Source organism: Carassius auratus, chromosome 14 (assembly GCF_003368295.1).
Source record: "Carassius auratus strain Wakin chromosome 14, ASM336829v1, whole genome shotgun sequence".
In the NCBI taxonomy this organism is placed as follows: domain Eukaryota; kingdom Metazoa; phylum Chordata; class Actinopteri; order Cypriniformes; family Cyprinidae; genus Carassius; species Carassius auratus.
The window spans coordinates 304,312-319,925 of record NC_039256.1 but is presented as its reverse complement, the minus strand read 5'-3'; the positions used below and the strand labels follow the sequence as shown (position 1 = coordinate 319,925).

At 40.0% G+C, this 15,614-nt stretch overlaps 1 protein-coding gene across 2 annotated transcripts; it reads right to left on the bottom strand.

The window, feature by feature from the left end:
- Positions 1-1,997: 1,997 nt before the first annotated feature.
- Positions 1,998-14,438, bottom strand: fhdc2 (FH2 domain containing 2). Of its 2 annotated transcripts, none has more exons than XM_026279491.1 (12): positions 14,348-14,438; positions 11,712-12,159; positions 11,113-11,174; positions 7,850-7,952; positions 6,268-6,353; positions 6,078-6,178; positions 5,812-5,882; positions 5,616-5,723; positions 5,419-5,489; positions 5,159-5,276; positions 4,919-5,083; positions 1,998-4,297 (listed from the first exon to the last, which is right to left on the bottom strand). In XM_026279491.1, the coding sequence occupies exons 2-12, from the start codon at positions 12,027-12,029 to the stop codon at positions 2,792-2,794; spliced, it is 2,709 nt and encodes a 902-aa protein (XP_026135276.1). In that variant the 5' UTR covers positions 12,030-12,159; positions 14,348-14,438; the 3' UTR covers positions 1,998-2,791. The 2 variants fall into 2 exon arrangements, with proteins under 2 accessions (XP_026135276.1, XP_026135275.1); XM_026279490.1 differs by having other exon boundaries at positions 14,216-14,436.
- Between the last annotated feature and the right edge of the window lie 1,176 nt (positions 14,439-15,614).

Genomic DNA, 15,614 nt, shown 5'->3' with positions numbered 1-15,614 from the left:
CGTCACCGCGCGACTCTCCCGGATAATCGAAAATGGGCAAAAAGGCGAGAGCTGATTGCTGCACCTAGCGCGGCGGTATTGTCAGCAGCATAACCGGTTTGCGAATTAATAATTCGATGTAACCTGATCTTACATGGAATGATTCGTTTGCGAACCGGATATCACAAACTGCTTTGTTTTGAACTCTCTCAAACCAGACACGGAAGAGAAGACAATGCTTAATAAAGTCGTAGTTTTTGCTATTTTTGGACCAAAATGTATTTTCGATGCTTTAAAAATTCTAACTGACCCTCTGATGTCACATGGACTTAAACTTTGTTCCGAAGATAAACGGAGGTCTCAAGGGTTTGGAACGACATGAGGGTGAGTTATTAATGACATAATTTAGATTTTTGGGTGAACTATCCCTTTAAATGAAAGTGAAAGTGTGAAAGTGAAAGTGACATTCAGCCAAGTATGGTGACCCATACTCAGAATTTGTGCTCTGCTTTTAACCCATCTGAAGTGCACACACACAGAGCAGTGAACACACACACACACTGTGAACACACACCCGGAGCAGTGGGCAGCCATTTATGCTGCGGCACCCGGGGAGCAGTTGGGGGTTCGATGCCTTGCTCAAGGGCACCTCAGTCGTGGTATTGAAGGTGGAGGGGGAACTGTACATGCACTCCCCCCACCCACAATTCCTGCCGGCCCGGGACTCGAACTCACAACCTTTCGATTGGGAGTCCGACTCTCTAACATTTAGGCCACGACTTCCCCAGATTTTAATGTTATTATCAAGTTTTTTCGATTAAAAAAAAGGAAACATGCATATGGTTCCATGTGATGGACACTATAAGGGTGATTCAGTGGACAAAAAAAGTCCTCATTGCTTTTAATAATCTAGGACAGTTCACTTTGAAGCCTGTTATCATCACAGTTTTTGCAGTGAATGCATGATTGAGAGAGGACAAAAGGGAGAGATGCAGTGTGTGTGTGTGTGTGTGTGTAAAAAAATGTCTTCTTGCCGGTTTGATTTAATAGTTAAGAAAGAGATGATTGAATAGAGTGAAAAAAGTATATTGTAGTATTTAGGCATATATAGTCTACTGTACAAAGTATGCAAATTATGTTATAAAATAATACCTAAATGAGCTATTATTAAAATGTACAGTGTACAGCACACAGTACAGTGGGTGCAATACCCTATCCCACAATGCAGTGCATGACTTATCCTTCCATATTCCAGAAAACCAGCTGACATGAAGGTCACCATGAAATGACTTTTTTTGAGTGACACATACTGAGCAAATAAACATATTTGTTATGACATGAGTGAATACTTGTTTGCATAATGCAAGAACATCTTATATATCGTTAATAAACTGTATTTGAGTTCAGAGAGGTCTGATGCCTCTAACATGCCTATTATGTTTTGACCTTTCTAGAAGTTTTGTTCCATTTACCACCGAATAATGATGTCATTGACAGAGACTGATCAAACCAGCAATGCATGTGGATACACAGACAGACAGCAATGGTTTATTGACTTTCCCAAGAGTTCTGGCGACATTATGTCCTATAAAAGGATCGTTCCCACTGAGACCCCAAGTCTAGCATCTTTTCCCGTTTCCCACTGTTCAGCTGGGGATTCTCGACCCTGCCTGAATCATCACCATGGCAACATTTACAAGTTGGGAGTGACTGTCAAGAGAAGGGGATGAGAGATCAGGGGCCTTCGAGTGCAACCGAGGGACACAAAATAATGAGGACTACAAAATAAGAAGGAGTTTCAGGACCTTTTGGTTCATTGTCAACGTCATTGACCGAGCGAGAACAATAAAAACTATCCAAAAGAACATACAACGTACCACCACTATACTTGACAAAAGTAGCATTTTATATGTGCTTTCATCTGACCCATCCAAGTGCACACACACACACACACACACACACACACACACACACACACACACACACACACACACACACACACACACTTGCAGAAAGAATAACAGTGTATTCATCATTTATTTCAAATTCTCATTATTTACAAATACAAACATTACAAATGGCAGCTGTTTTTGATTCTGTTAATTTAACATTTCATATAAACAAAACACTCAATTACAGCAGATTACCACAAACACAGTTTCCGCCAGCATTAAATCTCTCTTTCATCTGTAAAGTGCATCAGAGTTGAAGGAACACAACGTACAACACCTCGCACACGATTTACTTCAAAATATTTGCTTTGGGATTTATTTGAATTATTACATGCATGATTTTAACTTAAGTTCTGAATCATTATTTTGTACCTGTAACTCAAGTAAACAGTCAATTTGACCTGAGGGCAAGTTAAAATCAATATCCCACGTGACATGAGTGTTGTCTCTTACTGGGGTCTGTTTGACTGTGGCTGCTCTATTAATTTTCGACATTCGCAAACACAACACATATTGAAAGAAAGTTCTGGCAGGAACCCTTCTGATGTGCGCTGTTACCTGCACAGAGCACTCGAGTGTTCAGAGGTAGAGCTAAAGACAGTGCTGGATGAGACAGTTTCCATCAAAGTCTTGAAATGGGAGGCGAAACTCTCGGTGACCTGAATCGGCGAAGAGCTCTGAAAGTAGCAGTCAGGATCCATTACAGTGCCCTGCAGACTGTCAATTCTGGGCAGATCCCAGTGAATGGCTCCTTTATTTACTGGCAAGTTGACCGTTCACACAAAAAACCTTGACATCTGCCAACTAAAGTCATGTATTAAATTAGTTTTTGGCATGTCATAAATAGATAGTATCAGATATTATCTCCACGTGGGTTGGGCAGCAGGTTTGGGAATTTTCTGTCCGGGGATTCTGGTACCCGGGGTCTTGGTTGTCTTTGCTTTGGCTGCACTTATGATGGCCGTGCGGATTGTTTTCGCAGTCGTAGCAGCGGTGGGCGAGTGAATGGTGTGGAGAGTCTGAAATTCAGAGTTGGGCGCAAGCCGTTTAGGCACACGAAGTGGCGAGCCCCTTACAAACTGCCCCTTATCCTGGTTTAACTTCTCAGTAGCATTATCTTTGTGTTTCTCTGTATCACACGAGGTGTTTACCTTCTGGGGCACAGTACCACTGCGTTTGAGTTCATTCTGAACGGCAGCGAAGCGAGTCGTTAGCGATGTGCGAATGGACTTGGGGTGTGTAGGGGAAGGACGGGACACATGACTAGCTGATAAGCCATCGGCAGGAGTGGGTTCTGCCTTAGTGCGCACTCTTGGGACCCCGCTGCTATTGGAGGGTCCTCCTCGTTGTACCAGCAGTCTTTTGGTTGGTCCTCGAGTAGGTGTCTTTACCAGACGGGAATCATGCGGTGAGTTTGCACCATCTCGCTCCTCAGCTTCCCGCTCTTTCTTCCATTTGGAGCAGTGATTGGTGGCTGGCCGTGTAACGGTTGGAGAAAGGCTCTCGTAGGAGCGTAGACCCCTCACTAGTGTGTGGCACTCCAGCCTCTCTCCAATCCCAGTGTGAACGTGTTGTCTTTCTGGGCTACAGGGCTCCTGGGATAGAGGAGGACTATCTCCAGAAGGAGAAGATGCACTTGGCCACGTCTCTCTTGACAGACTAGCAGCCGTCTTGACTTCTGACTGTGGTGTTACTCCCTTTCGAGGTGAAGACTGTTTTCCATTAACACAATCTTTATTCTTAGTATCCGCCGAGGTATCGGCCTCTATCTGCGTCAGCCTTTCAGAGGTGTCTTGAACCAGTTTCTCAACTTTCAAAACTTTGTTAGGGGATAGTCCTGTGAGCGGCGAGACATTCACTGCCCCATGCTGATGTGACGTGATACTTGTTGTTCCCAAAGCAACAAAAGCATTATCGCCAGGGACTGTCCTTGTACTCAAGCTAGAATGGCTTTTCATAGCATTTGAGGAAGCCGTTGCATCGGTGCTTAAACGCTGAATTTGTTTGAACTTATTTATCCCTTGTTTAGTTGCCTCAGTGTCTGCATCATTCTTCTGTAGTGAATTTCTTAGCTCCGAGTCTCTGCAGAGATTTAGAAGATGAAAGTTTCCCCCCTCTGATTCACAGTGCTGTTGGGTATTAGATTTCATATTTCTCTCTCCGGAGCGCAGGAAGTACTGCGAGAGTCTGCGCAGGCTGCGGCGGCTCCCCGTGTAACTCAAGCTCCTCTGCAGCGCGTGCTCCAGCTCAGAAGACGCCTGCTCCGCTTCCAGTCCGGTGCACAGAGCCAGAGATCGACGCTTTTCCACGTTCTCACGCTCACGCGCCAAACGCCGCTGCTCTTGTGATTCCCTCTCAGTGTTCTCCTGTTAGGAAACAAATATGAACAAATCATGTACGTCTGATTTTAATTTCCATAAATCAGTTTAAACCAGCCATTTTAATGAACTAATACACATATTTATGACATCACTTAAAATCTCCATAGAAGCCACTGGAAATTTTTCTATGTAGCCTATAAAAAAATAAATAAAATAAATATAGTGTACAATACCGCATGCAGTAGGTGGATATTATTTATTAATTGCTTTTGCTTTGCCTTTTAACCTATATTTTTGCCTATTTACATGCTTTTTATTGGCATTATCTGTTACTAGCTTTTTATCATATATTTTACTTTGTAAAAGAAGCTATACATTAAAAATGTTTAATTTAATGTTTGAATGAGTCTTTAGTTGAAATGATTCAATATGATTGGGATTCACAGATCACATATAGTTGATCTATTATCAAGCTATCAAAACAACTGAGCAACAGTAAGCATTTGTAAGTGGTTGCAATGAGTCACATTATCGTGAAAAAAGTACAATATTTTAGTAAGAACAGACTTTTAGATTAATGCTTTCGCAGCTGTAGTTTCAGGCAAGTACTTTTGAAATTGTAAACTTTATTTGGTTGTTGTAATTTCAAGAGACAGTGATGCTCACCAGCACGGCTCTTTGGAAGCGTTGGCAGAAGCAATGGAAGATATGACAGGCCTCCTCCAGTTTGAAGGACTTGTCATCTTCACAGAAGAAATCCACAAGTGCCTTACTGGTCCTCTGTAAGTTTTCCAGCTCATCCCGAGCTTCCTGCAGCTTCACTCCCGCAACCTGAATGAAGACATGATGAACTGAAAAGGCACTTCAACATCTGTGATTATGATTTCGGCATTAATAGGAACGAACCTCTAGAAATGTTCTTGTCTGCTGCTCGATTTCAGCATCAGCCTGAGCTCTGACTCGGAGTTCAGCGACTCTGCTTTGTAGTCGAGAAAGCTCCTCCACCACAGACTCTTCTGACAGCCTGAGCAAAAGAAGAAAAACTTTTAGCGATTAAAGCTTTCCTTCTAATATTAAGCACTGACTAAGTCACGATCCATTTATATTGTACTGGATTGGAAGCTTGGGGAATCTTAACACTGTTAAAAGTTTGTTTGCTTCCTGACCTTGAAGCTGGACCGACGTGACTCAAGCGGCTGGGAAACATCAGCAAATCTTTATCCTTCTTCACAGCCTCCTGTAAGTGAGAAAACATTTTATTATCCAGTCCTACTGATTCCATTCTACCACAATAACCACAGCAGCTTTGTTTACTTTAATCTATTAAAGCATGGCTCGTTACACATTTACTGGTGACACTTACCATGGCGACAAAATGGAGGAGGTTCATGCCTGGTTTGTTGGCTTTGGTGTCGGCCAATTTGAGTAAAGAGGAAATCCTGAATCCTGCAGCATTCCCAGCATAACCACCCTGAGAGCACAAGAGACCTCAGACTGACTTCCTAGCATGCGATTTTGCCAGTAAGTGTTGATGCATAAGCATCAGATAAAACACTTACAGCGTTCATGTAGTTTCCCGCCTTGAGCACCAGTCGCAGGATGTAGTGAAGCTCCGGGCAGCTCAGCAGCTCTGCACAAACAACACATGAGCATCAACCACATCAGTGAAACACTCCATCAGGATCCACTTACACCATCACAGACCAGAACAAAACTCCTTGAAAGGCTCAGATCTCAGATGCTTTGTGGCTCGCACGTAAACTTAATTTAGGAGATGAGCTAAAGCTTTCAGATCCAAACAAATCAAGAGAGAGGAAGTTTTTACCTCGAGACGCCTCCCGCAGACATCTGGCTGCAACACAGAGAGAGGTCACCGCGGGGTCAAACTCTAGCTGGAGGATCATGACTTCCAGACGCATGCGAAAACTAGAGAGGAGGATGATGATTATAATAATGAGCGAACAGTGAAAAACTATGACGTGTTTATATTGGAGCATTTAGTCCTGAACTCTTACCTGGGTAACTCCACCAGTGAAAGAATGAAGAGATCCGGCTCTGGCAGTAAATTACGGTCACCACTGAACTTTTTCAATCTGGCCTCCTAGACAAAAAGAAACACAAATACAAAGTAGATTTATATGTGATGATTAATACTGCACAGTGTATCCTAGGGTTAGACAGTACATCTGTAATGCAGAAGTATAGATACTAAAGGCAATACCAGTATTAGATTCATTGGTTATAACCGATGCTGTCAACTTAGTTTGTCTGATTGGAGTGAGATTTTGATGACATGGAGTGAATCACTGCACTTATTTCTCTTCTGAGCTCCATCTGTTTAATGCATGTCTTTATGAATTTAAAGAAAGAAATAAAAAAGTCCCTTTTTCAGGATACTGTATTTTAAAGTTAATTTAGTCAAATCCAAGTAAACTTTACAGATGCACCTGTGGAACAGCTCTTAAGACACTTACGGTTTACAGGTGGCAAGTAATTAAGATGTCAGTAATATCTTAGGACCTTAAAGAGACCTTTCTACTGAAAAGCACTGAAGGAAAGATGCCCAAGGTCCAGGAGAACATGCCACAGTCCTGCTGCAGTAAGCATTAGGACTGAAGATGTGGCCAGAGCTATAAAATGCAGATCACTTTGACAGTCACCTCTGATAAACTGCTCTTAAATGTGTATCATGAAAAGTACTATACATATAAAATACTCAATGCAACTTTTAGTATTGGCCCCTCTTTGTTCAGGGACTCTTTCAGTTTGTCACATGCCTGTCAAACTTGTTCAGTTTGTTTCAGTGGTTTAAATTATGTTAAAACAAGAAATTTGCTGGAAATTATTTTTTTTGCTGAGTATATAGTAAATTTGGTTTAATCTGAATATGTACTGAATATTTGAATTCTGAATTAACACTATTGTGTGGTACTATGAAACTTTGTATAGTAATCACTATACAGTATATGTTTATGGTATCATGACAACCCAAAATGCACTTTTCCCCCAATAGTAAGTGAAACAACATCAATTTATAATTCTAGAAAAAAATAATTCTAATAATAATAATTTATCATTCTTTTTTTTGTGTGTGTTTTTACTTATTTCAGTAGACTTCCCTAGAGTGCACTACCTTGTGTGACACAGGATTCTATACGCTGTGCTGCAAATTTTTCACCCAGGTCTTCCTAATGGCATAATGGCAAGTACATGCTTTATTTTCAGTAGTGCTGCAAGGGGCTATAGGCATCAAGGCACTGATATACTTTCTGTGAAGTTCTTCATTCAGCGGTAAAAGGGAATTCGAAATTGCTGCATAATGGTATACTGCTAGCAAATAATCTGATACCATGCATACAGCTGGAAGTGCTGTTTAGAAGAGTGTATATGTGTGCTGCATGCCATGCTCTCAATAACACAATATAAATGACAGTTTCTGATAATCAGAAACTGTAACAAGAGATCATGCAGAGTAAAAACAGAAGATTTCAAACAAGCACCATCACGTCAAATTCCTTTTAATATGAACCAGACTGAAGCGTGAAAGGACAGATGTGTCTGTTTCTGTGAAGCGTGGTGTCAGAGTGGAGACGATACCTCTTCATTATCAGGCAGCAGCTTGCAGAGTTCTGCCAGTTTCTCGGCTCCGTAACGCTCTCCGGCCCCTCGTCTCACATCCTCCACAATCTCCCTAGCAGCACTGAAGGAAGAGGAAACACTGAGAATTACATCACTTCTAAGCAAAAAAAAAAAAAAATACATTGCGACTTGGTTTAAAAATTATTATTTATTATTTTATTTTTTTAAGTACTTCAATTTAAACTAATCCAAAATGAGAAATGCTGCTTTGGCAACTGATTTTATTTCATATTTTATTTTAATTAATAAAAAAAAAATGTAACTGCAAGAAATTATGCACAGAAACTGCTCTTGTTAAAATTTCAAATTACTTGGTTCTTGCGTCAGATCAAGGCTGCATCTCATTGCTAGTTTTACTTGATCTTAGTGCTGCGTGCGTTCGACACCATAGATCATGACATACTCATAGATCGATTACAAAACTATACAGGCATTCAAGAGCAAGCTCTAAGATAGTTAAGATCCTACCTGTCCAAATCGCTACCATTTTGTTTACTTAAATGAAGAGACATTTCATTTATCACCAGTAAAATATGGAGTGCCACAAGGATCTGTCCTAGGTCCTCTGGTATTTTTAATATACATGTTGCCCCTTGGTAATATTATTAGAAAATACGGGATTAGTTTCCGCTCTTATGCTAATGATAGGATACTCAACTATAGATCTCAACAAAACAAGATGAAATATCTAAATTATCCAAGCTAACAGAACCTGTTAAAATGTAAAAGATTGGATGACCAATGATTTTCATATTATAATTTTCATACAATAAGACATATTACTTATTGGACCAAAAAAAAAAAAAAAAACAGTAAACAGAATCTTGTAGATTACAATTTACAACTAGACGGATGTACTGTTACTTCCTCTACAGTCAGAAATCTGGGTGTTATATAAGACAGCAACTTGTATTTTGAAAATCATATTTCCCATGTTACAAAAACAGCATTCTTCAATCTTAGAAACATTGCCAAGCTACGAAACACATTATCTGTTTCTGATGCAGAAAAGCTAGTTCATGCATTCATGACCTCTAGACTGGACTATTGCAATGCACTTCTAGGTGGTTGTCCTGCTTCGTCAATAAACAAGCTACAAGTAGTCCAAAATGCAGCAGCTAGAGTCCTTACCAGGTCAAGACAATATGATCATATTACCCCAATTTTACAGTCTCTGCACTGGCTACCTATTAAGTTCCGTATCAGTTACAAATTATCATTACTTACCTATAAGGCCCTAAATGGTTTAGCTCCAGCGTACCTAACTAGCCTTCTACCACGCTACAACCCATCACGCACCCTAAGGTCACAAAACACTGGATTTTTGGTAGTTCCTAGGATAGCAAAGTCCACTAAAGGAGGTAGAGCTTTTTCACATTTGGCTCCCAAACTCTGGAATAGCCTTCCTGATAATGTTCAGGGTTCAGACACACTCTCTCTGTTTAAATCTAGATTAAAAACACATCTCTTTCACCAAGCATTCAAATAATGCATCTCATAATCTTGTACTGCAGTTATATCTGATCAAATGCACATTATTATTCTTTAGCTTGGGTAAACAAATTTTGCTTGGTAGGAACAGCAGCTAAACTAATGATGTCTCTATGTGTTTCTCTGTTTTACCATGGGGTTTACATCCCGGGGAAACTAGGATTTACACAAGCTCCAGTCTGGATCCAGAACACCTGAGAAGAGATGATGCTGACCCTCAGAGGACCACAGATGATGCTAACCCTGAATCAACAAACAGAACTACCATATTTATCTATAAGTTTGATTGCATCATGTAATAATTGCGGTTAATAGTGTTCATCGTCTGTTTATGTCTTTAATTGACTTCTGCCTTTAATTGATAAGCTACTACTAAACATTTTAGTAGGCAACTTAATTTTCTGTAAAGTTGCTTTGCAACGATTTGTATCATGAAAAGAGCTGTACAAATAGACTTGAATTGAATGGACAGAGAAAGGTCAGATAGTGATTTTAACACACTAACATTTATAGTGTTTATATTTTGTGGTAATACTTGTAAAATACTGTTTACCTTGCCCCCAGACTTTCATTATAAATGCATTACTGTAAACTTGATTTTTTTTGTCTCTCTTTCTCCCTCTCACACTATGAAGAACACATTTTCTGTGGTGTTCAGCTTACAGAGATTTTGTATTTGGACAGAGTTTTGAATGTCATTGACATAATGAGGTCATAGTTGCTAGTCAATCCAGCTTCACTTGGTTCCTCAGGCCAGAGGAAAGACAGGATACACACATACACACACGCACGCACGTCAAGCCCACAGCTGGTTCTTTTGCTTGAATCAAAAGAAGCTTAACAAGATCACACTGTTCTATGTTTTTTTTATGTCCTAATTGTTAATATCAGAGAATACAGAAGGCTCTTGTGGGTTCCTCATTGAGTGCGAAATGAAAAAATGAAAAGGTACGCTGGTCTATGGCAACAAAGACCTGCTTTGGCCACAGCTGAGCATAATTCATACTACTACACTTCAAAAGTGCGCGTTTACACACAGGCAAATGTGTTTGTCTGCATAAGCACTTCTCTGTAATTCCTCCACATGTTCTGACAGATATCAGTCCCATGGAAAAGCTTTTCAAACTTAAATGGGCACCGATGCACACATATATTTACTCAGCAAGCAAGTGCAGACATGAAAAACAACCAATTTGCATAAAACAAAGACCATTGCACTATAAGGGAAAAATAATGATTTATGGTTTATGATTTTCTTGTATGAGCTGCTTTCACTCTGTAACACCTGAATCAGAATTTACATATTTAATCTTTGCCAAAATTTTGGTAAGTCACTGCAGAGATCAGGTTTCATTTCTCATCACGGCTCATTTGGCTAAAAAGCAGGTGTGACCTTTAACCCCCTTCACTGCCCGTCAAACCCAGCTGTTCTGACAGGACAGCATCTTGTCAAAACCTGTCACCAGGTCCTTTTTCATTCACACATCCATCCTCCATCAGAGACCAATCAACAGCTCAAAAATAAACACAGCCTGTCTGAAGTGTTAAGATGCTACCTCTAGGACACCTTCACTTCCTGTCCGAAACAAATGGGACGTGACTGCCCCTCTTTTTAAAACAGCCAATAAAGATGTCTATAGAAACAGGGTGGCCAGTTACTTCATTATGTTTTCAATTGGCCCGACTGAAATATACTGTTCATAACTAGTTAAAATTAAACCAAAACTTACATTTTCAACTGCCGCAGAAATATCCCAACATTCATGCTTCGTTTTGAGTCGAGCAGCGTAACCTGTGAATACAATTTGACGTAATCAGCACACAAAAGTGACCGTTTAGTTTAAATGAAACAGTATACGTTGTTTAAAGGTCTTCATTAACCATGCTGTAAATATTGAAAGAAAAGATGCAGCTTATACATTTAAAGAATACATTGCATTCAACAATAAGACTGTAGTTTCTGAACAACTTCAATTGTCAAAAGTCAATTGCCTTTAACAATAAATTAATACAATTACAGCAAACATTTTTTAATTGAACACATGCAGATGGCGTCTTCTTTAGCAATGCCGTTTTTCAGCATCTTGAGCCATAAGCGAGTGAAATTAAAAGTTTATCTATCATCAAACTCTAATCTATTCTATTCTTGTGCTCCATTCAGCCGTTTAAGAACACAAACATGTCCCGTGTCTGAAAGTTATCAGATGGTCTTGACCTTAAAAGCAACAACACAGTGCCCTCATAAGACTAAGTTCATGTAAAAAATATATAGACTTGTACGTTCTTAGCTCCATCCATGTGATGGACAATGAAAAAAACGTGCTCTTACTCTGTCCACACTCATCTCTTGTGGAGAGCCGCAGTGCCGTAGACTACGCCTGAAGCTGCTGACCCGGTCGGGCTTGACAGACTCTTTTTGACCGAAGAGTTCATCCAGAGAGCTCAGGTCAATGGAGAGCTCGCGGTCCTCATCCGGAGAGCCGCTCCACACGCTCTCACGGCCCTCCACACGCTCTTTGGGGATGCGCTCCCAGTTGAGGTTGCGAAGCCGGTGTTTGTGTCCAGAGTCGGCACGGGTCAGACCGCTGGCTGAGACCGGCGGCGGAGGAGGAGGGGGAGGAGGAGGAGGAGGAGGGATGGTGGCCATGAAGTTCACTTCCTGTTCTTGGGTGTCACCAAAGAACGTTCCATTAAAGTTTTAGACTTTAGTTTCCAGACGAAAGGTAAACCACAGATGAAGAGTCACTGTCCAGTCTCCTCACGGTTGTGATGCATATCTGCAGCAGGAAACAAGAGACTGAAATAACTTTCACACTGCAAACAGGTCAAACAAATATATTAAAATCTAGATAAACTAGCCAACACTAAATAGCTTGAGACTAATATAGAATTAGTTGTTAAACTACAACAAATAGCTGTATATTTATATACACTTTCTGTGGTGTTCATTCAAAAGTTTGGGGTTGGTAAGATTTTTTTTTTTTTTTTATAAGTCTCTTATGCTCACAAATGCTTTATTTATTTGATCAAAAAATATTAATATTGTAAAATATAGCTACAATTTAAAATAACTGTTCTCTGTTTTTTTATATATATATATATATTTTTTTTTTTTTTCTGATGTGATGACACAGATGAGTTTTCAGCGTCACATGATCCTTCAGAAATCATTCAGATTTGCTGATTTTGTTCTCCGTAAACATTTATCATCAACCAAACAAACGTCACAGTAAATGCATTCATAATGGTATAAAAGATTTCCATTTTCAAATAATTACTGCTCTATTGAACTTTATATTCATCAACAAATCTAGAAAAAAAAAAGTTTCCACGAAATATTAAGCAGAAAAAAATTTATTGATTTCTTTCAACACACAAAAAGATTAGTACTGCGTACATACATGGCATACATTGTAACCCAAAAATAAAAAAGCAAAGAAGAAAAACGTCCTGTTTACCAAGACCCAAGCTGAACACATCTCCACTAGCATGGCCAGATGGCATCATGCAGTTCATCTCACTTGCGTGCTTTAAACACACGAGCGCTGACCGACAAACAAACCCAAAGTGAGTCTATGGGGTCAGGCACCTGGCAGCTCTTATCACCCAATTAACATGTGAGGAGTATGTGCTTGTGCTGCTGCCAGTAAAGTGAGGTTACACTTTCAGAAGGACCCAAGGAGCTGAGAGCGCTTCTCTGAGCATCTACACACCACACGTGATGTTCCCTCCTGCAGTCCAGGCAATTACTGCCAATGAGGCCACAGGACAATGGCAGAAAAACAGAGAGAAAGTGAGGCTGACACAGACTCAGGATTACTGGCAGAGCAAACAAGAGACTGTGCTGCCAAAAACATGAGCACGCTGTCACTGGAATCCATGTGTACGTGCACCTCTAAATACTACAGTCTGCACCACTTCCCACTTAATCACAGTGAAGTTATGGTGAATGTAAGAGAATATGGGAATTATGAACTAATCAAAAGCTTTTCTCAAACTTGCATCTTTAAGCAGTGTTTAAGGAGTTCACATGCATGCAGGATATGTATATGCATATTAGAAAGAACATTTCCAGTATGGTCTGATGATTATTACAGCACTTTCACATGCTAACTTATCGGTTAGCTTAAAAAGACCCACAAGAGGCCCATATATCGATCTCACAAACTTATTAATGTGAGCGAAACCGAAATAGAATAAAACCAGCCAATGGAGTGAAACTTGACTTTCTTGGCTAGAGACACTAGAAACGCGAACGCGCACCGGATGCATTAACTTTTACTCGCTACTTTTTAATTCTTTTCAGTGCCACCTGAGCGCGCTCTATCAAACCTTTGTTTCTAAAAAACTAACTAAACAAAACAAAAACACACACAACCTAAACAAACACACACACACACACACATACATATACATATATATATATGATTAAATCGGCAGGCAAAAATAATGCTTCACATTTTCTACACCTAAAATTTAATTCAATATACACTTTTAATAGTCGCTTTTTGAGACACTTTAAGAAAGTCTTGGAAAGTTGCAATCGTCCTCGTAATGTTTCCTTATTAAACCCTGTTATTTTGAAACATCCCAGAAAATAAACCTCTCCAGTAGAAATGAGTAGAACTGAAACACTTGTTTCCTAAACAAGGGAGGAATTTGAAATTAGTGTCGACCTGCCTTAAAATAAATTAAAATGGCAAAGACACGAATAGGGAATGCTGATCGATAATGACAGTACAAATACAAACTCTATAAACTCAATTAGAAAAGGTGAGTTAAGCGGTGAACGGTGCAGCGGAACGAGAGAAGCACAAATAAAACAGTACTTACGTTTCACTTCGTATCATTACTCATATGATCCAATTTACAACAACATAAAAAAAAAGAGATAAAATAATTCCCCGTCCACTGTGAGATAATCTCACGCGTGTCTGTGAGCAGAAAACAACGGCAAACACTCACTGAACACCGGGGCGTTCCGTTAACACACTCAGTCTCCTGAAGCAAAACTCACAAACTCTCGGTGCGCTAAGCACGCGCACGCGCACGCGGGAGATTACCAATCCTACTACGGGAACGTCTTATCTCATGAATATTAATTACGTAACGGGTCGCTCGGCTAACTGATCTAACACCTTTTTATTATATTTTTTAGTATATGTATTAGATCTAGCAGAAAGTACACACTAGTCAGTAGTGGATAGTCCTACTAAATATTAAAAATTCCTACATTATTACATGTGAATATACAATATTCATACGCTAGGCCTTCTCCTTAGTAGGATTCTTATTTCACTGCCAAAAATAAATAAATAATTATAATCTTTAAATTATGTTGTAAGAATTAAAATATTTGGTGTATATATTCACTCACATTTGACTGATAAATGTACACCCTTGTTTTCGCCTCAGTAGACATTTTGTTCAAACTAACACATTTGTAATCAGCATCTTTTTGAATAAGCCAGTCCTGAATGTGCACCAGAAGCCCTTGTTATTTAGAATCTAATCTCAGTTCAGCTTCATCTTTGGTTAAAAATACCATCACCCGAGACACAAAAGGCAAAAGTGATTGAGGATCAGTTCCCATAGACTGAGAACATTAATACGGGCCGCTTCTGATCTTCTTGCCAGTTTCATTATCAAGGTGAGGCCAGTCGCTGCAAGCTTCCTGAGCACTGGAGAAGGCTTTGATCAGTTCTGGTGATGAGAAGCCATGATGAAGTGAGCTGAGAGCGGCTCATGGGAAACAGCACAGGGAGAAACATGGAAACGAGAAGATATCAGGTGACAGAGCGAGTGTTGAGTCCCATCACCTCTTCATCTGCAGCTTTTCTCCCAGATGAACTCAAGCTTACATTGAGAACTCACTGCTGAAAGGCACAACTCATCAGAACAGGTATTTGTGAGGTAACTTCCGCTCCTGGATCTCACTGCTGTGAGACTGGACCCTTTGCTTTATTGCATGCAGCGTGCAGAGGCGCAGTGTTGAACGGTCCATGGGTGTGCTTTCTGAGACTATAACTGTACAAACCAGTCCTCCGTGTCATCACTTGAAAAGAATCCTGTTTCATTTTGTCCCTCTTTGCCAAATGGCCCAACAACAAAACAAAGCTACCCGAAATTCTAAATGCATTGCAGGATCAATAAGAAGTTTACAATACAAGTCAGTGTTGTTCAGAAAGTGGTTCCACACTGATAGCTGTTGTTGGGAATATGGTGACTACAC